This window comes from Mytilus trossulus, chromosome 2 (genome assembly GCF_036588685.1).
Source record: "Mytilus trossulus isolate FHL-02 chromosome 2, PNRI_Mtr1.1.1.hap1, whole genome shotgun sequence".
Classification (NCBI taxonomy): domain Eukaryota; kingdom Metazoa; phylum Mollusca; class Bivalvia; order Mytilida; family Mytilidae; genus Mytilus; species Mytilus trossulus.
The window spans coordinates 23,401,660-23,425,625 of record NC_086374.1 but is presented as its reverse complement, the minus strand read 5'-3'; the positions used below and the strand labels follow the sequence as shown (position 1 = coordinate 23,425,625).

The 23,966-nt window shown below is 31.6% G+C and overlaps 1 protein-coding gene across 2 annotated transcripts in view; it reads right to left on the bottom strand.

The window, feature by feature from the left end:
• LOC134706779 (myb-like protein AA) overlaps positions 1–15,405 on the bottom strand; it is a 55,128-nt gene extending 39,723 nt beyond the window's left edge. The window contains exons 1-2 of one of the 2 annotated variants that reach the window (XM_063566047.1): positions 15,253–15,405; positions 1,015–1,160 (exon numbers count right to left, since the gene is read on the bottom strand). In XM_063566047.1, coding sequence (XP_063422117.1) covers positions 1,015–1,152 — 138 coding nt within the window. In that variant the 5' untranslated portion in view covers positions 1,153–1,160; positions 15,253–15,405. Of the gene's footprint in view, positions 1–1,014; positions 1,161–7,908; positions 8,095–15,252 lie in introns of those variants that run through there. The other variant, XM_063566048.1, reaches the window with a different exon arrangement.
• Between the last annotated feature and the right edge of the window lie 8,561 nt (positions 15,406–23,966).

Sequence of the window (23,966 nt, the reverse complement as noted above, 5' to 3'; positions counted from 1 at the left end):
TCTCATTCACATTCTTTTATTTTTATTTGTATCAATTAACACTAGTTATCATTTGCAGTGAGCTACTGACGATATTCTAACCTATGTAGCTCTTCAAAGTGTTAAAAACAAAAAGATCACCATACTGGAGAATGACATGGTTTCCACCACTTCTGGTGCTAAATATTATCAAAGGTTAATCATACCTGCCACCTTCTCAAAAACTCCATGGGGGATATTAAGCACAGGAGGCCATATATAGTATACATATATATGTGTCTTTCAAATATGATATATGTCTTGAATGAGTATATAAATATCTTCTTTACTAATTTGAATTTTGAAAACCTGTATTTATTTCATATAATGGAAGATGTAGAGTCTACATCTCTCATGGTAAACAATATCTGGAAAGTTAATAGGTATTGGTTGACAAACAGACAACTGTGGATGGGTAAAACAATTATCAAGTCAACAAGCTGTCCTTTAAAGACCAACCAATGACTGTATGAATGCTCAAATGAGATGCAATGATCATGGCACAAAATTCTACTCTGGTATCAATTAGGGGCTGTTTCTATGGTTTAACTCTTTTTATCTATAACTTGTCATGATGCAAAATATGTAAAAAATATCAAGCACTATGTAACAAATATCAAGCATGACTAAAAAGTGTTGAAAACTGATTATTTAAGGACCATAACTCTGCACAAGATCATCAGACTGGAACAAATTCAAACTTAAACTGTTAGTTGTCATTATAATATAATGCAACAAATATCAAATCAATATCTTCAAGCATGAAGAACAATTGTGTTGAAACTGACTTGCCATACTAAGATGGACAGACAGACCGAGTGTAAACCTAAGCTTATGTCCCCTTCAGCTTCATCGATAGGAGACTACTAATCAGTATGTATGTTAGATTGCATTTGTTGTTTGTGTGAATTTGAATGAACTTTTGTGATTTGTGTTGATTTATATGCTCTATATGGGCCCAGCAATTAGGAATAAAGATATTCGATATATACTTACATGAAATTTATCTGACTTGCTTTCTCTCTGTCTTTTCAGCAATTGTTTCTGGACTTTATCATCATCCATAGCATTAACGTTAATAGTCAGCGGAGAATACCTATCCATTGGCAGGGGCTCTATCTTTATATTTGCCATCCTCACCCCTGAAAATATATCAATAAAAACTTTAACGGATAGTAGCTACGATTTTCATAAAAATTACTTTTTTAATCTATATGCCGGATTTTGTACAAAATGTTTAATAAATATGATTAAAACAACAACTGGTGACTTTCCATTTATAATTTAGAAGCTTTTTAACGTTTAACACCTACATTTATTTCTTGTCTAGATAATAATTCGATGTTAATCCCAGCCCTTATTCATATGACCTATGTTGATTTGAAGTCTTCATTTCTCAACAGGCTTCGACACTACCGGTAGTCCGGTAGTCTGGTGCCCCCCTAAAATCTAGGAGGACTACCAAAACCTGGTTAGTCAGTAGTCCTGTGGACCACCTGGAAATTTGTATATGGTCTGGCTATTTCAATTCTAAAACTTGGCATAAAAGTCCTCCCAATAATGTTTAAATTCTTCAAAAACAGTGATGGCATTTGGAAGAACGTAATTTTAATATTGTAATTGTGAAAGCACTTTTAAGATCCAGATTTCTGATTAGAATCATTACAGTGTTTGTAACAGACAGGATTTCCAATGTAAATAAAAATGTCTGATAACCAAACTGTGAAGAAACTGCTGAATAGATGGCAAAGGTCAGCAATAAAAACGTAGATGAGTTAAAAAATACTTCCCAAATTTGGATAAAAAGTTATTATCCCCCCAAAAAAAATAAACAGGAAGAGGTAGTTTGGAAAAAAAGGCAACAATATTTTTTTGGTGGCTTTCTTATCAAAAAAATCCCACATACATGTCATTCAAAATAATATTAAAGGCATTTTGTTTCAGCAACATATCCACTGAATTGCTTTCAACAGTGATGATGAAGTTGACCTCTAGTACACAAACAAAGACACTGTATCACTACAAAAAAAATTCTTATAAACTGATTGAAGAATTAATGAAAACTTCAAACATTGTTAGGTCACACTTAAAAATATTTTGGTTTGCCCAAACCCTACCCAAATGTTGAGACAGTGGGGCATGTGGGTAGGTAGGTAGGCATTTTCTTTTTTTTTTTTTTCAAAAAACAGAAATTGAAGCATTAGATGTTTATTAGTCTTCATGCCTATTTGATTAAAAAAAAATTCTTTAAATCAGGACAATAAAAGAATTTGAGTGAGCAGCTTTTTTCTGGGTAGGTAGCGTTTGGGCAAACAAACCTATTATTTATTATGGCCTTATTTTTTATCCTTTTTTTTCTTAATAATCCTGGAATAAAAGGTCAAGTAACTCCACCTAACAAGGCCTTAGAAATTGTCTCAGATTGCAGATTTTGCATTTAATTTTTCAAAATTTTCTGACAGGAAAAGTTAAGGAGTAATAAAATTTATTCACTGAATGTCAACTTTAATTTATCTGAAAAAAAAACCCAAATATTTTCAAAACTCAAATGAACATTTCTGTGCTTTTGAGGTGCTCAGATGGCAGGAAATTGCATCTTATTTCCCAAAAATTTCTTGGGGGGGCATGCCCCCAAACCCCCCTAGCTAGTTCGGGCCGCGTTGCGGCCCTCACCTGTGATAGACGAGGACTACCAGGACTACCAATTTTTTTTTCTTGGTAGTCTGTGGACTACATCACCTCTAATGTTAGTGTCAAACCCTGCTCAATGCGCAATCGCACATTGTGCCTCTAAGGGAAACTTGTCTAAACAGGGGAATGTTATCACGGAAGTGGTACGTGAATTTACAGTTTCTGCGAGAAAAGAAACAAAAAAGAGTTGCAGACAAATTATTGTAAATTATAAATTAAAAACGGCAATGAGATCGATAATTAAAATCACTCAAAACACCTGCGACGCAGGGTAAGTCAAACAGAAGTAGTCGACGGTTTGCATAACTCGTTTACATTACTTAAAAATTCCAGATCATAAGAAAATAAATCGCAGCGTGTTCATTGTTGTCAAAAATAAGTTAATAAATTTACGGGCAGGAATCTCCCACCTCAGAAGAAATTGGAAATCAGCGGCTACAATTTAGAATTATTCTTCACGTATATATCCTTCATGGATGCCCCTATTTAACACACAAACACGTGTATACGTTATGGGCATGGTTTGGTCAAAACAAATGTAATAACAAGTGTATAATATCGCCATTGCTGGAGAATCTTGGGTTGAAATACTATGCCGGTTTTTGTTATATTTTTTATTTACATAATTTGATAAATGGCGTCAAATATGTACGTTTAAAATAAAGTAATTATCAAATACGTAAGAAAACAAAAAGCACGTGTTCATATCTATTTATATCTTGGTTAGCTCACTCGCTGTGTCGGCAAAGTTCGGGAAGTAAACCCGATGCATAATTAATGAGATGAATAGGCACGCAACACGATATGAATTATCAATTATTAACACTTCTGCAATTTATGAAAACATTTTAGCGATCTTATTGCTTTTTTTAAATACATATCTTTGATTTATGAAGCTTAAAAATTTGTTCATAATTTTGTCAAAATCGTAGCTACTATCCCTTCAATTGAAGTTCTAACTTCTAAACATTCTTTCATTTTTAATTGTTTCTCTTAGTCAGGATCTTTTAACCCTTCCCAAATTATAATATGTGATCCACCACGAAATTTTCCGCTTTCATTAAATGTGTCTGCAAACAATAAAATACTTATTATATGATATATGTATGTAATAAATTCTTGATTGACAAAGTATTAATTAAGGAAACTAATTTAAATGCACAATAAAGATATCATTCAAAAATCCTAAAACATGTGTAAAAGAAAAACAACTGTCTTGATGTTTAAATAAAGGTATCCAGTACTAGTTCTGTAGTAGTGATTTGCAGTTTCAATAATAAGCATTTCTTTACTAAAACCATAAAAATAAACATTTTGAATATCGAACTCCAAAATTCAAATTTATTTCCTTCAAAGTTTTAATTTGAAACTTTTATACATTAGTGGTAACATATTATCATAGGACAAGTTTTCACAGATTTCAAATACTGTAAATTCAGAAATTATTGTGTGCATGCATTTACTATTGCGATTTTTCAGAATAATTTCTGAATTGACAATGAACCATAACAGACTCATTAAAATCATAAAGCTTCCAACAAACAAGATTTTTATTGGTAATTATAAACAAACCTCAATTCATCTAAGTTATTGGAGAAACATTTCTGAACATGTTTTAAAAAAAAGAGGAATTTAAAAAAAAACCGTCAGATTAAAATTTAAGGCGAAGTATATTTTTATGTTAGCTCAGCAATTTTCACATATCAGTCTTCACACTGAGTGGCAGCCCAGGCTTGTAAAATTGCTCTCAGCCGGTAAAAATATATACAGGCCAACAAAATCGAACTAAAAAATTTCAAAAATTGAGCTCCGGGCCTGTAGATTTAACAGTTCATCGTGAAGACTGACACAATCATTATAACTTACAAGAGGCCATGAGAACACAAAGAAGTTAACTTTGTTTGTTTCTGTGAAGTTTAGTATGTTACAAGACTTTCCATTTTTATTGATGTTCCTTGATCCCACTTTGTCAGTAACTTTACATAATATCGTATCATAAAAAACATAATTCCTTTTTTCCATTACAATTTAACTTTCAAATATTGCACCATATGGGTAAGTATATTTTCATCTGTATTGATTAAGATTTAACTTGAGAAATTAAACATTAGTTTGGGATATACTGTCACTAAGTATTCTTTATGTTAAGTAGCTTTACTTTGTCCAATTTTGTATGAAAATTGTAATTATTGAGTGAGGGGGAAACAGTATCATATTTACTACCAAAAGCTACATGAAGGTATCACATACATTTAACATTGTCCATGATCTGTAAACAAGAGGTCATAAGGATCCTGTCAGCAGATTACACCTTTAAATAATTCTTTATGTCGAACAAAGTAAAGCTTAGTTACAGTATCTTAGAAAAGGAACTAAACATGAAAATGGGGTCAAGGTCAGAGCAGCACAAACAGATAGACGTGTTTCACATTTCTTGTTGTTTTTATATAGAATATAAGATTGTTGGTTTTCTAGTTTGAATGGTTTTACACTAGTCATGTTTGGGGCTCTTAATAGCTTGCTGTTCCGTGTGAGCCAAGGCTCCATGTTTAAGACCGTACTTAAGATCTATAATGGTTTACTTTTACAAATTGTGACTTGGATGGACTGGAGAGTTGTCTCATTGGCCCTCATACCACATCTTCTTCTATCAATGTACTGATAGACGCCTTACAATCAATCTAGTAGTCAAAATATAGTGAATGCATTTCTCATAGTTTCTGAGAAACAGACTCTCTGGTCAGAAGATATAGTCCAGTCAAGCTACTATAAATTTGACCATAACCCGAAAGTAATTGCAACAGAAGATTTTTAAGTTTTAATCTTTAGCAGTATACCCCAAACATACACAGAAAAAAGTCCCATAAAATCTAACTTGAGGAAGACTAAAAAAAATCACCATTTAAAATTCCTATGGAGATTTGCATTGAACAGGGAGATAACTCTTGCTAAAAAGACAGAAATATCAATAAAAATTGATACAAAATTATAACTTTCCCACTTCTATTCATCAGAATGTATTGATTTTTGATACTTTAATTTTAAAGTTTCTAAGTAGATATGACTTGATCTCCATTTATCTAAGGAATATAGAAAAGGTAATGCCTAAACATGGAATCACAATATTAAGCCTATGTGACATAAAATTTGAATAAAATACAAACTAGAAAAAACTATTTTATAATGGCCAAGTTGGAAAACAGAATACTGAGAGATATATCTTTTTTAAACACACAACTTCTTTTATTCAATTAACAAATTGCAGCTGTGAAATGATTCTCACAAAAATAGGTTCAGTAGATTACAAAAGTAATCATTTCCATCAGAACTAAGATGTTTTTAATTGAGCTGATCAGTTCTGTTTTTTCTTTTGCAAAAATTCCCAAACTTTTCAATAGAATCAAATGTTAATAAAATAAAAGAAAAAAATGTCCATGGGACACAGATTGTAAATAAAGGGCAAATTCAGAAATTTTCAATTTCTAAAGGAACACAACTCTAGAAAAGTGAAAGTGTAGCCAGCTATATTCAAACTTGATCTGTGTTTAGTGGAAATAAGCACTGTTTGTAAGTTTCATAATAATAGAACAGAAACTAACTTAAGGATGTACAGACCGACATACAGAAGACTAGAGAAAAACTTGGGCAGGGGCATAAAAAGGATTAATGAAGCAGTATTAAAGAATTGACATATATATAACAAAAACTTATGATGTCCAGACAGATAGATGATTCATCAAGCATTATTTCATATATATATGTGTATATCACTGTTATTTGAAATGAAACTCAATGATATGGCAAGTATTAAAATACAATTTACCATATGCTTGCCAGGCTGGGCACTTCCTCAATATGAGTTGAAGAGATATCAATTCTGTTAAAGCTTTAAAACAGATGTTTAAAAGAAACAAGATAATCTTACCCTGTTATGAATGATTTCATTTTTTCTGTCCATTACCATTCAGAATTTGGTAATTTCATGACTCAGAATATTGTTATAATATATAAATAGTTAAAAACTTTTTAAAGTACTTATAGTGCTCAGATTTATTAGCTTTAGTCTCAATTGCTGTGACATCTAAAATCCTTTTGAGGAACTTACTGATTGCTAGGCCTGAGTCCCAAATAAGTGGTCTCACATGGCAGAGCAATTTATGGATAAGCAGTAAAATTGAAAATCAGTTGAATGGCTCTTAAGGTAGTACATAACACTACAGGGAGATAACTCTGTAAAAATCAGCTGAACGATTTAATTACATTCTTTTGTTCAGGCATTATTAAGCTTCCCAATCATCCAAATTGTTGTTAGTCAAACTGCTATTTGTCCAACAAAAAATTTCCCATAAAGTGTGTGGTTCAATTTTTTGGAATTTTTATCATGTGGTAAAAGTAAACATTTTGTCAAAAATTTATGAAAAGTAAACAAGGCAAATTAATTTTAGTAAAGGTGTTAAGTACCACCTTCAGTGCAATATCTTACATTATCGAAAATGTAATTGCCCCTTCCAGGGGCCTCAGGATTAAGGCAACCTAATATTGTCTTTTAATTGTTTTGCTGACCTTTGATTCAAACAGTTTATTAGCTTTTGCTGTTAAATTGCAAAAATTTAAGAAAATAAAATTATTATTTTAAACCAATTCCTGCCAAAAAGTAATTTATGAATGGTTTAATTTACATAAATTACTTTTTGACTAATATTGGTTTAAAAATGAAACATTTTAATTGTTTTAAATTTTTGCAATTAAACAAACCTATTCATCAACATAAAAAGGAATGATTGACCTCAGCTTTGCCTCAGTCCATGAATTGTTGTATCTCCTGAAATGCCATTTATCTACTGGCTAAAATGACTCTTCTGATGCATGAGAAAAACTTCCAAACAACATTACAAGAGCCTATTGATAATGCCATCATGTTAAAGCACACTGCACTTAATTTTGGGTTTGTTCTATCAAATATATCAGAAGTGCAGTTGAAGTTTTTCTATATATATACAAAGTTTTTCTACGGTCATTTTTGTCTCTCATAATACAGTAAAGTTTAGAAATTAGATTTGTTTCAAATCTAAATATATAGAAGTACACATGTTTAATTAAGATTTATCATGCACTCAATTATAACCACAGTGTGTAAAACGAAAAAAAATTCCACAGATATTTTTTTACCTCATTACAAAATAAACGTGATACACTCACTTGAATTCCTTTCAACTGTCTATCCATATCCTCTGTGTCTCAGAATTTTAATGTCCAACAACTTAAAATCACCATTTTTTGTTGTATCCTATCTTTCTGCTACAAATGTCGAGAAATCTCTGACATTAATTTAGGCACAGTTACACATAAGATTTTTTATCAAAACAGTTACTTCTTTCACATCAATTTGTGAAGTGAAGGCAATACACAGTTTGAAACAGACTACCTAAGATTTATCATGTGACCTAGTTTCTCTGTAAACATAACTATACATTGTACAAACAGATTTATGATTTACAAAAGTAGCCTTACACCTTCAGATTACCTGTCGACCCAGGTAATGCAACTTCTCCGCCTTCAAACCTTGTGTAGTGAAGTCCTAGGCTTTACAATAGAATTATAACACCAGAACCCGCTTGTGGAAATTTAAGCATGATTAATAGGAATGTTGGTATAATATGAGAAAATTGTTCAATAATTAAACTGAGGATCAAAATCTCTCAAGGTAACCTTTTTAAGTAACCTGCTGCTTAAAATATCAAACGGTTTCTAAATAACCAAGGGGTGCGCTTCCTGAAAAATTCAATATCAGTTTTGATATTGAATGAACAAAAAATATTTACACAGACTTCATATATTAATATATGTTCAATCTGTACCTTATACAATGTTAGTCTAGATGGCATGACATCAAACATTTTTTTTAAAAGATTTGATAATTTACACAATGACATCTCAATATGTTATAAGGAAAACACTTAATATAGAAACATTCGCTATAAATAATCGCTTTTTTTTTTAAATAATAACAGATTATTTAAGTTTACAAAAAGTCCAAAGGTACACCAATATCATTGATGATTAAAAATCAGACACCAACTTTGAAACCTAAATGTAATCATCACAGCAAACTTTGCTATTTTTGACATTGCAATACAATACATGTATATCTTGTGTGTTGATTTCCCCTGTCTGTCTTAATAAATGCAAAAAAATGTAACCTGAATAATGCAAGTTCATACATAAACAGTTGGACAGCAAACAATGCAATGGCTTCTAATGTCAAGACATTGAGTAAAAGCTATTCCCCTTAATTAAGCTTGGCCTCTGCACATTTACTACTACACATAATTGTGCAACAACCGACAATGAAATCAAATCATTTGTGCAACAGGATGGACAATGTTTTATAAATATATAATTCAACACCATCTAATTCCTTCAAACATTTTTTGGTTCATTAGAGAAGTCTTAAAATAAAATGAATTTCTTACAGGAAGTCTAATAATAATATTATATATTTAATTTATTATTGATGATAAGAACATTTTCTTCATTTTTTTTCTGGGTCAATACAAAAAATAGCAACTACATTCAATACCGTATTCTAAGAAAATATTTCTCAACTTATAAGAATAAAATTGGGAATGTCATGGTAAAGGATATGCTTGTCTCAAAAAGAATGTTAAACCCCGCCACATTTTTGGGCTATAAATCCCAAGTCAGGAGCCTATGTCCTTTGTTAGTCTAGTATAATTTTCAATTTTAGTTTCTTGTGTGTATAATTCAGAGTTTAGTATGACGTTCATTATCACTGAACTAGTATACATTTTTGTTTATGGGCCAGTTGAAGGACGCCTCCAGGTGCAGAAGTTTTTCACTACTTTGAAGACCCATTGGTGGGCTTCAGCTGTTGTCTGCTCTATGGTCAGGTTGTTGTCCCTTTGACTGTGTGACATATTCCCTATTTCAATTCTCAATTTAATTGCATATATAACATTATAAAGGGACATAACTTGAGAACAGTTACAGAACTAACCAAAAAAATCAGCAATTTGAGCCTTTGTAAGGGGCAAAACACTTGAACAGTAAAAGTGACTCCACTAAACTTCAAACTTCATCTACTTTTTTTGGTAATAAGCATATTGTATAAGATTCAGAAGAGTTGGTTGAGGCAAACTTTAGAGAACAGAAACATAGAATTAAACAATTTTTCCATTTGTAAAGAGGCATATCACTAGAAAGGCAAAAGACGCCACCAAAATTCTCATTTGATCTCAGTTACTTGGTAATAATCATTGTGTATAAGTTCTAACCAGCCAGAATATATACTCTGCCTGCTATCTAAAGAACCATTATTTCATCAATGTATTTCTAACACACATACCAACCTGTACAGCTGTACCAACCAATCAAAATGTACTTTTGTCTGCCATTTAAAGAACCATCATCATATATTTACTAACAACCCATTACAATACCAGCCTAACCAGCTGTACCAACCAATCAGAATGTTCTCTGCCTGCCAAATTAATAACCATCATCACAAACAACCAAAACATACCAACCTGTTACATGTACAGCTGTACCAAATTAAACCACAATGTTCTCTGCCTGACATCTAAAGAACCATCTGACATCATATATTACTTTCAACCTTTAGTTAACAATACCAACCTGACCAGCTGTACCAACCAATCAGAATGTTCTCAGCCAGTCAAATTAATAACCATCATATAGAATTACAAACAACCCAAACATACCAACCTGTACAGATGTACCAACCAATCAGAATGTTCTCTAGATCAGCTTGCCATCTAAAAAACCATCATCAAATACTACTTTCAACCAACACAATACCAACAAACCAGACCGACTTCTGTCTGACATCTAAAACTATCAATGACTGCAGTCACATGTTTAATGCAGGGAAAGCAGCAAATTGTCCCAAGCATAGGCTGATCCAGGTGGCCCGGCCTCCCCTTTCACGGTAAAAAATTGGTTGATTATATAGGGAATCATTGATGCATGATTTGAGCCCCCCACCCTTTAGGAAAAGTTCTGGATCTGCCACTGACAAGACTTTGTAGATCTAAGTTCCTATGTAGGACTTTAAAACCCAAAAAGATAAATCTATTGTGTCACCCTCAAAAAAGTATTTACTAATTTAACTAGGCCTGCATATTAGATTTTGTACATAACACTACTAACTGTGTTCTACAAAGGTTTTTACATATAACCAGTGATGATAAAGTATTTTATAAGATGAGATATAAATAGCTCTGTTCACTGGAACAGATAAGTATGAGTTTATTGCTGACAGATATAATTATTATTATAAAATATTCATTTGTAACAAGTAGTGTGTTAAATAAACACATTTCATCATTTATCATATATGAAACTATTTAGAAATTATGGGTGCACAAAGATATTAATGTAATGTCAAAATGTATGTGTAACCTTGGGTACACAGGTCAAATTAAATAAGTAGCGTCTCTTTTGCATAAAATAAACTTCAATAACTTCTCATTATCACCTAGTTATTATAAACTGCATACCAAATATCATGGACTTATCATTAGTGGATCCCCTTAATTTGACAAAACACTGCAAACCAAATAATGTTGACCTTACTGCTAGCAGGACCTTAACACAATCAAATACATTGTTAAAGCTGTCTTTGCCACAGGCAAAAAAAACAAATTCCTCAAAAGAATTCAGCCAAATGTTTTGAATAATTTGTTTTTGTTTTTTAGTATTTGTCTTTCATTAACAAGTCAACTCTTGCTTGGTACCGTGGTGTACAGAAATACTATCCACATGTATGCCAGACAGTGATTCAAATCCTACTTCACAGGAAGAGCTTCTAATCTATTTAGCATTAATGGATTATATACTAGTTTTCTTTGCTATGGTAATCCTCTTTAAAAAGGGGGTAATCCTATTTCCAAGCCCCCAACTGTTCAGTTAGAAACCATGTGACTGTGGATCCTGGTTTACTGTTGGCTTTATTAATATTTATTGGATGTCAGAAGCATTGTCTGATGACACACATTTCTGGTATACAATGTAATAATATGGAGGGAAATACTTGATTTTTATTACACCCATTTATGAAAATACAGGTGTGAGATGTAAATAAACCAAACTACTGTGGATTCATTATTATTCGTTGGATACCAATTTCCGTGGATTTCGTGGGAACAGATGAACCACGAAATTAAATGTTCAACGAATACCAAATTTTCTATAGGCTTGTATGCAGATTTCTCCAAATCCACGAAATTAAATATCCACGAACATATTAAGTTTTCCTCAATCCACGAAAATAAATGAATCCACAGTATGCACCTATGGTGATATCTTTAAATCAAGACCAAATCAGACTCCATATCAGACCTTAGGGTTACCCTGTAAGTTCAGGAAAACCAAAGTTGTGTCTGTCCCTGATATTGAAATGACTGATCCCAGCAGAACAGGAAATCTTTTCTTCACATATATTTTATGATAAATTAATTCCAATAAATTTAACATCTAATCACTGTCTTCATTGTTTATGAATATGTATTTCAAATCATAATCTGATCAATTTATTAACTTTAAATACAATATTTTGCAGACACTTCAGTCCAAATTAAATAAAGTAACAACAAAGTACATGACTTCTTGCAATTGCATCAAAGTACACAAGTCCATGTTTGGTCTGCCTAGAATAAATAACCTTCAGAGCAAGTTTTAAGTTAAATCAGATGGGGTGTATCAACCTAATGTTAATCATTACTGTATGCATATATATCGGTATACAATATAAGGCAAAATGATTGTTGACAATATTTGAGAAGGGGGGTCTTCCCAAATTTGACCTTATTTTATCTAAAGCATGATAAATGCAAGATATTCAATTTTTATTTGATGGCATCATGGTGTAAAATAAATATATACAGCATGTTTTATCATGAACCTAAAATATATAGGTTTTCAAAACAGCTCTCCATTTAAACTCATTTATATCACAATGAAAAGCCAGGTGCCAACATTTTGTAATACACTTCATAAAAAAATTCATGTCTTGTTAAAAACACAAATCAATTCAAAAGTAAATACAAAGTGTACAAAAGAGCTCAAAATTTCAAATTAAGCACACTTCAACATAAATTTTATTTACTTTTGAGTAGCTGGCATTTTAAAAACACAAGTGGTATGTGGTTAATTTTAAGTTATTGTTCATAGTAGTACAAAATTAAGTTGTGAATTTTTGCACCAACTTGGTCAATATTTGCAATTTAATGTCAAAATTTATTTAAATTGAACTTTCAATGAGTCACTGTACTGTTCTATTTAAAGTTACAATGTATTACAACTTTCTTTTCATTGTTTATTAATTATATTCAACTCAGTCTGCACCAAAATCGTTTCAAATTTCTGGTCTGAAGACCAATATTCCAATATTTGTTTGAGTCTAAAAAAAGTTTTCCAGATACTTGTAATTACAAGTCCAAATAAAGTTGTACTAGACAGTGCTACTAAATACTAGTCTAAGTTTCTCATAAAATATCAATTTCTTATAGAACACAACTGCGAAATCGCAGGCATTTAGAGCTTGGTTGAACGTACATGTATGTAAACTGTTGTAGGTAGAATTTTTGTATTTATTGTCTGGATAAATTTAGAAAAGTATCAAAATTCAAAGGTACTTGGAAATAGTTTAAGCCCTCTCCCTCGCCTGTTAATATTTTTTTCAGACTGTTTAATTCTGTTAAATTCCATTATTTTCGTGTTTCTGTACATGTATACTATGAACATACATCTACACTATAATTAAAGTGTATTTGCTATCAACTGTCAAATTTCTTCTCGTAGCTGATATCAACGTGACTGATGATAATCATTGTCCTGTCCCCAAGTACTCTTATAAAAGTATTTTCTATGATGTCACATACATAACAACGTAACAAGTCTTAGAGAGAAAATGTGAGGCAAGATGTTTTAATTTTTTTATTTTGACAGTCAAATAGTAAAATCTGCGCTAAAACGTAGAACTTAAAAGCATTGTATTTAGTTACTGAATATAAATTCAATTCATTGTCCTTTCAATTATCAATTTTTGATTGGTCCGGACGAGAGAGTGACATTCATAAAAATTGCCAACCACCAGCCATGTGATAGACTAAATTAACACCCTTGTACATGTATTAGTCAATCAAAATATGGCATTTTTAACATGAAGTATAATACATGAATTATAACAATAAAAAAAATATTATTTTTTTAATTTTTAATTGCAATAAACAAACTATAAAGCTTTACAAATGACTAATTCAACACAAACCATTTATAAACGGGTGCAAACAGATCAAGGGAGGGAATGTGAAAGGGGATGAATGAAAAATACACCTTTTTGCTAATCGCGGCTGACCTGGCCGCTTGAACTTTTGACACATACAACATTCCCTTTTCCATTGTGGCGTAAGTTATTTTGTTTTATGACGTCAAAATTTTACAGGAACCTGTGCGATATCCAGTAATGGCAGACAAATAGCGATAAGGTGTATTAAGATAATGGGAGAAAACATGATTTTGGGCAAACAGACCTGGATTCCAGTTTGAACTGTGGAAAAGCCGATCAGGAATACATGCTATTCGTCCGTCATTACTGGGCATCAAAAAAGTTCCCAGAATATTTAGACATCATAATAGAAAATATTGCACGTCCCAATGGAAAAGTGTGTGTTGTATGACTTCAAATTTTCAAAATTTTTCGGGTCAAGTGGGACAGATTTCCAAATACTGATAGCGATAAGGTGTATTGGAACTGTACGCCTACTTCTTATATTCAGTTTTAACATCAGGTTAGGGACCTAATTCCTTGAATGGGATCTGCATCTAATAACAATTCACTTTCATAATCATAAAATGAGATATCCCAATTTATATTTAACCCTCTTGCATCCAGAGGGACACATCTGTCCACACCGGCAGTGCCGGAGGGACATATATGTCCAGGGTTAAATTTATACAAGCTTCTCATCAATGCTGTATCTCTTTCAATTAAAAGACCGCAGATTAAACAGTGATATGTTTTCTCCAATAGGTCCTAATTGTAACGGTCATTATTTTGTGACGTCATATATATCGAATGACATTGTTGTTTGGCATGTAACGTCACCGACGTCGAGCTGTCATATTTTCCGGCATATGAAATGCAACCTTCAAAAACGGTGGACAGCAAGTGGGATATATATATACATAGTAACATACTTCCAAAACTCATCACTTCACTTTTACAAAAATTATATGACTTAGAAAATCAGAGAGAAAAGACACATACATGTATAACAACCCCTTTTAGAGCTCAATTTTTCATATATAAAACAATCAACGTTTGAGTAATATCTATTCAAAAGCAATTTATATTCACAAGCACTTCTGTGAAACTATTGTTGATCAATCACGATCTACTTCAACTTCTTCTCGATCGGGACCCTGTAAAAGTCAAGTTTTTCTCGGACATTTTACTTTAATTTAAAGCTTTAGAATGATAAAAACTGTCAGATTTCTTACCTTTTTTGTTGTTGTAGATATCAGTTATTCTAAATTACATTCTTAAAGGCTAGTATTTTGTAAAGGTAAGTCATAAGTTCACTTCAGTTTTCAAAGATGGCGGTGAAATGCACCCAGTGACGTAATTTCAGCAACAACTTCGGATTCCGGAAGTGCCACTTAAAAAATAATAGCAGCTGACTAAAGTTCTCGTCAATTTATTTCCCTGAGAAACAATTTCCCCGGGAAACAATGTAATTTAAAAAAAAATTAAAACCATACGCACAAAATAGTGCACCGTACTTTTATCTTCGCAGACACGGTATACTGATTACACTATGTAACACAAATCACAGAAAATGTATTAATAATGTTTAAATTTTAAGAAAAGGGGTCATATTCATTTTTCATACATTGATTAATTATTTTCTTAATGATTCTAGTATATAGTAAGGGAAACATTGTTTATGTAAAAAAAGTTTGCATTCACTAGTGATTATTAGTTTGTCATTCTGTCCGTCAGGACAATTTTCCAAACATTTTATCCTCATGTTTGAATATATTTATTAGATATTTTGTATAAACTATGAACACTCATAATATTACTAGGAGTGGGGTCATTTTTTTGGTGTTTCCAGTGGAAACATTTTTTTTTGTGTTTCCAGGTTTGTCTAAAAAAAAGATTAACTTCTAGTCAATGTTTTCCCCCTCCTCGTATGGGTTTATCTTAGAAATTTTTAATGTTTCCAAGAAACACATTTCATCCTTTTTTATGTGTATGGCAGGGGGACACATTTTTTGTTTTGTTTTCAGACTTGTCTAGTAATTATTTTTTAACTACTTGTTAATTTAAAATGATGTCGCCTAGTATTGGTTTCTCTGCTTCTGAAAGATTTCATTTTCATGTTTTTAAGGACAGATTTAATTCTGATCATTTTCCGTGTTTCCAGGAGGAAAATTTTTTTCTTTGTTTCAAGGGCAAACTATTATTTTTTTCTAGGGGAAACTTTTATTTTGTTTTTCCAGGGGAAACTTTTTTTTTTGTTTCCAGGGGAAACTTTTTTTTTGTTTCCAGGGGAAACTTCTTTTTTTTGTGTTTCCAGGGGAAACCTTTTTTTTGTGTTTCCAGGGGAAACCTTTTTGTTTGTGTTCCAGGGGAAACATTTCTTTTTGTTTCCAGGGGAATTTTTTTTTGTGTTTCCAGGGGAAACATTTTTTTTTGTGTTTCCAGGGGAAACATTGTTTTGTGTTTCCAGGGGAAACCTTTTTGTTTGTGTTCCAGGGGAAACATTTTTTATGTGTTTTCAGGGGAAACATTTTTGTTTGTGTTCCAGGAGAAACATTTTTTTTGGTATTCCAGGGGAAACAATTTTTTAATGTTTCCATGTCTGTCTTGTAAGAATTTGTTGACTACTTAGGAAAGAATTCATTTTCATGTTTCCATTGGACATTAAATAATATATGTTTTTTCGTGTTTCAAAGAGGAACATTTTCTTGGTGTTTCCAGGGGAAACATTTTATGGTGTTTCCAGGGAAAACTGTTTTTGTGTTTTTTCCAGGGGAAACATTTTGTTTATGTTTACTTTTTTGTCTAGTAATAATTTTTTAACTACTTAGGAAAGATTTCATTTCATGTTTTCAAGGGACACATTCAATTCTAATTTTTTTGGTATTTCCAGGAGAACATTTTGTTTATGTTTTTACAAGGGATACATTTTAATTTGTTGTTTCCAGGGGAAACTTTATTTGTGTCTCCAAGGGAAACATTTTATTTATTTCAAGCGTTGTTTGGTAATTATTGTTTAACTACATGTTAATTTAAAAAAAAAGGTAAGTAAAATAATGCTTTTATTATTATAAAAAAATCTATGAAATTGCTAAAATACTCAAGAAAGCATTAAAACAAATAATTGGAAACAAAAAAATATAATGGTTCACTTGTACACAAAAAAATGCTTCTCCTGGAAGCACCAAAAGTAAGAAGAATTAAATGTGTCCCTTGGAATTATGAAATGAAATCTTTCCTATGTAGTTAAAAAAATATTACTAGACAAAAATGGAAACATTAAAAAAAAAGTTTCCCGTGGAAACACAAAAATAAAAGTTTCCCCTGGAAAAACACAAAAAAACATATTTCCCCTGGAAACACAAAAAAAATCATGTTTCCACTGGAAACACAAAATAAAGTTTCCCCTGGAAACACCAACAAAAAAAGTTTCCCCTGGAAACACAAAAAATGATGTTTCCCCTGGAAACACAAAATAAAGTTTCCCCTCGAAACACCAACAAAAAACTTTTCCCCTGGAAACACAAAAAAAAATGTTCCTCCTGAAAACACGAAAATTAAATGGTTCCTTGAGAACATAAAAATGATATCTTTCCTAAGAGAACCCATACTAGGAGACATAATCATAAATTAACAAGTAGGTAAAAAATAATTACTAGACAAGTCTGGAAGTACAAAAGAAACGTGTTCCTTGGAAACATGAGAATTGTCTAAAATAACCCCATACTAGGAGGGGAAAAACATTGACAAGAAGTTAAAAAATAATTATTAGACAAGTCTGGAAACAAAACAAAATGTTTCCCCTGGAAACAAACACACAAAAAAATATGTTTCCAAAAAAATATAACTAGACAAAAATGGAAACATTAAAAAAAAGTTTCCCGTGGAAACACAAAAATAAAAGTTTCCCCTGGAAAAACACAAAAAAACATATTTCCCCTGGAAACACAAAAAAAAAACATGTTTCCCCTGGAAACACAAAATAAAGTTTCCCCTGGAAACACAAAAAATGATGTTTCCCATGGAAACACAAAATAAAGTTTCCCCTCGTAACACCAACAAAAAACTTTTCCCCTGGAAACACCAAAAAATTACCCCCCCCCCCCCCAACCCCTTAAATAATATTATGAAATGTTCATAGTTCATATCTAATCAATATATTCAAACATGAGGATAAAATGTTTGGAAAATTGTCCTGACGGACAGAATGACATTCAAGCTAGTGATCACTAGTGAATGCAAACTTGTTTGAAATAAACAATGTTTCCCCTACTATATACTAGAATCATTAAGAAAATAATTAATCAATCTATGAAAAATGAATATGACCCCTTTTCTTAAAATTTAAACATTATTAATAAATTGTCTGTGATTTGTGTGACGTAATGTAACCAGTGTCTGCGAAAATAGAAGTACGTTGCACTATTTTGTGCGTATGGATTTTTTTTTTTATATTACATTGTTTCCCGGGGAAATTGTTTCCCAGGGAAATAAATTGACGAGAACTTTAGTCAGCTGCTAACATGTATTGAAAAAAGCCCGCGAAAATCAGAAATTATGATATGATAACAGAGTCATAACATGATTAAGATTTATGAATGATAAAAAGTTAAAACCCTCTCCATTCCCGAGGTAAACGAAAAGAAGTGAAAAGTAACTGAGTTTTTTGTGTGGATAATAATCATAAAATGATGGATTTATTAACTAATTTATAAACCAAGGATTTGTATACACTATACAAATACTTGAATTCACCAAAAAATCTCAAGCCAAAAAAAAAAAAACAACAACAAACAATGTCATTGTATCAGAACGGAGACATTTATTAAATATTTGTTCTGTATTGTACATTTTGCAATGGTAATCATGATCAATCATGATTAAAGCCAAGGCTCCGTGTTGAAGGCCGTACTTTAACCTATAATGGTATACTTTTTAAATTGTTATTTGGATGGAGAGTTGTCTCATTGGCACTCATACCACATCTTCCTATATCTATTTAGTTTTCATCGTCTTGTACACTGATAAGCGCGGTTATTAATAGTTTTCTCTTTTGAATTGTTTTACATAAGCCATTTCGATGTCTCTTATATATAAATATTACTGTCTATGCCGTCATGATATATGGGGTATGGGATTAGCTCATTATTAAAGGCCGAAAAGTGACCTATAGTTGTTAATTTCTATGGGGCTGTTATTTTGTTTCTGGCAGTGGAGAGTTGTCTCATTGGAAATCATACCGCATTTTCATTTTTTTATCAATTTAATAGCCACCGCAATGCGTTTTGTCGAGCTGGATACCTGAATTCCCCCGCTAGAATGGACAAAGGGAGACAATTCATATAACACAAGAAACCGTATTGGAAAGATAATTCCTACAACACGCAATGATCTATTTTACGCGTAGTAACTTACTCTGTATATGTATTCATAAAATATAGTGATATGTTTTTTTTAAAGCAAAAGTCAGTTCTAAAAAAAGCATCACCGGAGTATTTTTAATATGCATTAAATGACGATTTAAACTAAAAAGGAGATTTTGTCCTGAAATAATTTTTGTGCCAATTTTAGCGTGATTGTCAATTATCTTGAAAGCTTAAAATTATTAGACTGCCTGACTTATCTGATTAAAGCAACATGAAAATCAAATCTATGAATAAGTATTTACAGAAGTTTTGACCCTTAATTACATTTTTTACCCCTTTTTTACCTTTTCCGAAAAATAATAAATTCACAATAACTTGGTCTAACAAAATTATATCAACAAAGTAAAATGTTGGCCCATACAGTTTCCACGCAACACAAATCTTCTAAGGGGTTGCTTTTATCAATGTCTCTCATATTTTTTAATGAGTCCACCGTTTAAATCTGATTACATGTACCAATTTTGATAACATAGAATTACTTTTAAATCATAACCCTTCCAACAAAAAGACCCCCCCCCCCAAAAAAAAAAAAAAAAAAAAAAAATACAACAAAAAACAAACAAGCAAAAACAACATAGATATAAATCAAAATAGAAGAAATATGAATATTTAGTTACAGTAGAAGAAGTCAGTTTAGAAAATAATTCTTATTCCACTGTTTGATAAAATTACTGAATATTGTGGATATTCGCATATCACATTTATATGTAAATTAATAAAAGTGTATATGATACACCCATGCCATACCGACCGACAAATTCTGCCACCACTGTGGTAATGATGTGTCAGGCCTTAATACCACATATGTGTTCTTAAAATGAAATAACAAATTATTATAACTCTAGGCCGTGCGCTAAAGAGAGAGTAAAATAGTTAAACTATCGGACTGTCTGAGTGTCAGATCCCACATCTCAGCTTAAAGCCTCCTCTCAACAATTGCCGTAAATGTTCGTACTATGTTATGTTTTCTTAAACAACAAAAAACAGTCAAATCGTTTCATTTCAGTTTTTAGTAAGTTACTAGTTCCCTTACTTAATCTTCAGAACATTTTTTTTACATAAATAAGGCCGTTAGTTTTCTCGTTTGAATTGTTTTACATTGTCTTATCGGGGCCTTTTATAGCTGACTATGCGGTATGGGCTTTGTTAATTGTTGAAGGCCGTACGGTTACCTATAGTTGTTAATGTTTTTGTCATTTTGGTCTTTTGTGGATAGTTGTCTCATTGGCAATCATACCACATCTTCTTTTTTATATTGTTATTAACTTTTTTAAGAAAATAATGGTATAAACTAGTTTTAAGTAACCCTCTTTGGATATTTTAGATACATTACGCACTTATGAAGTACCGTGACTTTCAATTCAATATTGATTTTCACACACTAGATTCCCTACACTTCCACGCAATATTTTCAAACTGTATTTAAATATATTTGCAGAAATCTACAAGGTAAATCCAAAAAATGGGAAGTCCATAACACCCGTCAAATTCAAATCCTCGACTAACGAATGAAACACGATTCTCACATTCCTGACTAGGTATACAGACATTATCCGACGAAAAAGCGGAAGGTTTAGCTAGCACAACCTCCCACTTGTATGATTATTGTTTATAGTTCAGGGCTAATTAACCGAATTGGATCTGCATGGGAATATTATATCATATATGTACCAGTAATACTTCTTTGGTATGAGCAATTCGAACAGACATACGTATTTTACGTAGCAATAGTTGGAATCCAGCAGCCACAATTGTGAAAACATAATCATTGATGTATACAACAACAATCCAAACATCTTACAAATAAATCTGACAATGCCACCAACAAAACAGTTTTGTGGGTAGTTGATTGTACATTATAGTGAACATATAGACTTTCTCAATATAGTATAAACTACAATTGTATACGTAAAATGAAAACAAAAATACGAAAAAGAACAAATACGTTCGAATTACACATAAAGACTCATGCACACACATCAGGAAGGTCCAAAGAAAGATGTACACATACCGAGCCGCGACAACAGTCATACGTCCAAAAGAAACATAAAAGTAAAAAGACAAAAAAAATTAGCAAAATTGTAAAACAATTGAAAAGATACACAACGTCAACAACCCAAAAAGATCCGGATTTATTTGTAAGGTGGACAATAATTATTGATTATCACGTCACTGGCAATGAGATGACCGCTGGAGTCACATTTGATGTTAATGTTTAAAAATGAAGTGGAGGAAACTGTGACTGTCGTTTCTTTCATTTTAGTTCAGGAGGATATATTGATGGGACCCAATCAGAAAAGTTAGGATTGTAATGTAGAGAACATCATCAATTTTCCTGTATGTTAAACTAAATAATCTTGCTTCTTTGATCTTCTTGTTTTACTATGTCTGAAGGAATTCAGACTTCGGGGCCCTTTGTAGCTGACTATGCAGCATGGGCTTTGTTCATTGTTGAAGCCCGTACGGTGACCTATAATTATTAATTTGTGTGTCATTTGGTCTCTTTGACAATCATACCACATCTTCTTTTTTATATTATATATGAAAATAAAAAAATGTCGATAAGGAGAGGCACAGTTTTCATAGAAATGCCGACAAGCTGCTTGAAATGCATCTTCAAATTCAACTAAAATGTTGTCAATGAGAAACTCCAGCTTACTGATCATTTGTTTTGGGAGTTTATTTCTAACAATTTTTTTCAAATTGTATTCCAACACTATGTAGCGTATTTTAATTGAAAAAAGGCATTGTGGATGATGTCTTTTATACGGATTTGTTTATGTAATAAGGTGGTGTAAAGGATGAAAAATAATTTTGATAAAACTCATTTCAGACAAGGACCGTCGAGATTATATATTTTCCAAAAGTTTTTAGAGTTCAATATAAGCAGCAATATGTCCATTGCTAGATTAAGTTATTTCAATGCACTCGTGATAATCAAAACAAAATTTTAACGTAAAAGAAACGATACAATCCATGTGTCTATGTCCAAACGTTGACATTCCTTTAGCCCTTTCTTACGGTGTGAATGTATATTTCCTAACACGTTCGCTATATTTATACATATATGCTCGTTTCTGTAATGACGTTTGAGATTTCAATGAACATGATTTGTAATATTATAATATGTTAGTAATTATGTCATGAATTTCATTACCATGCTTTACTTAAAAAACTAACTTAATTCCGTCAAAGATGAAAATATATAAATTTTAAATTTTGCTGCATGCATCTGTAGAATTCATATTAAAACAGGATATCCTACTTTTTTACGGTAATGTTGTCAATAAAGCCCGTAAATTAAGAAACAATCCATTTAAATCATAAATATTTTGAATAATCTAACAAGGACATAACTTTCTTCGTTTTTGACATATTTATTCCAAATCTTTTGGAGTTGATTTTTTTAATACTTTGGTATTGGATACACGTCTGATTCCTTCGTTTTGTGTTGCAGAATATTAATTCTGATCCTTTCTAATACTAGGTTACTTATTATCCACTCGAGGATAGGACATTAATTTAAATAATCCTGCATGGCATCCCCAGAAAATCAAATGGCCTACGAATTCAAGCCGATTTTGTGTGTGTTATAATATACATACCTACTTCAAGACATTGACAGGAATTGAATAACTGGAATATCATTATAATGTTCAAAGTAATTTTTTTAGTAGAAATTAGGCCAGGAAGCAACGTCTAACTATTTTTTTCTCTGCTTAGAAGCAACAGGTAAGACCTCCCCGTCTCATTTTGTCGATACATATACACTTAATATTCGACTAGGCATATTCAAGCGTTGGGGAATATATCTAACACTTAATAGACACGACCTACCTGAATGTTGTCTGTAATTTTAGATAAAAAAAACAGCTGAAAATAAACCAATTAGGAAAAACACGCAATACTAAATTTATATGAACGTGATATTGCGTGCAGAAAATAAAATAAAACTTAAGCAAACAAAAGAAATATTAATAATTCTATCTATACTGCCTAACTTTTAACGTATCAAATAACTGGTACGTATTTGACAGAGTGTCATTCATGAAAGCTTGATCACGTTCTTGTTTGTTTACAGCTAGACTTTCAACATTGATTTCAATTGATTCAACATTATTGTTGGACCATACCTATATTTTAGTTTGTTTACTAAAAATTAAATATCAGACAACGATTTAAAGACACGAACTTGAACGCCTGTTCATTCAGTACTCTAGATCTATGTTACACAATTTTACATTAAGGGGGCTCCTGGGTATAAATCTTTTTTTTTTCTAATAAAGGATTTCGCTACATCTTTTTATAAATAAACTTTATCATATACTTAAAAGAAAAATGAAATTAAAAAATTGGGTCACCGTTTATTTAAGTTCACAATCTGCCTCCAGAAGAAGCATACATTTTTGTTAATGTCCTTTTTTCTGTTTTAGGTAGATCATAAGTATATAATTTTTGAGACAGAATTTTCTTATAATTTGCCAAAATGAAGATTTTACTATGCTTTTTTCAAAAAATTAATA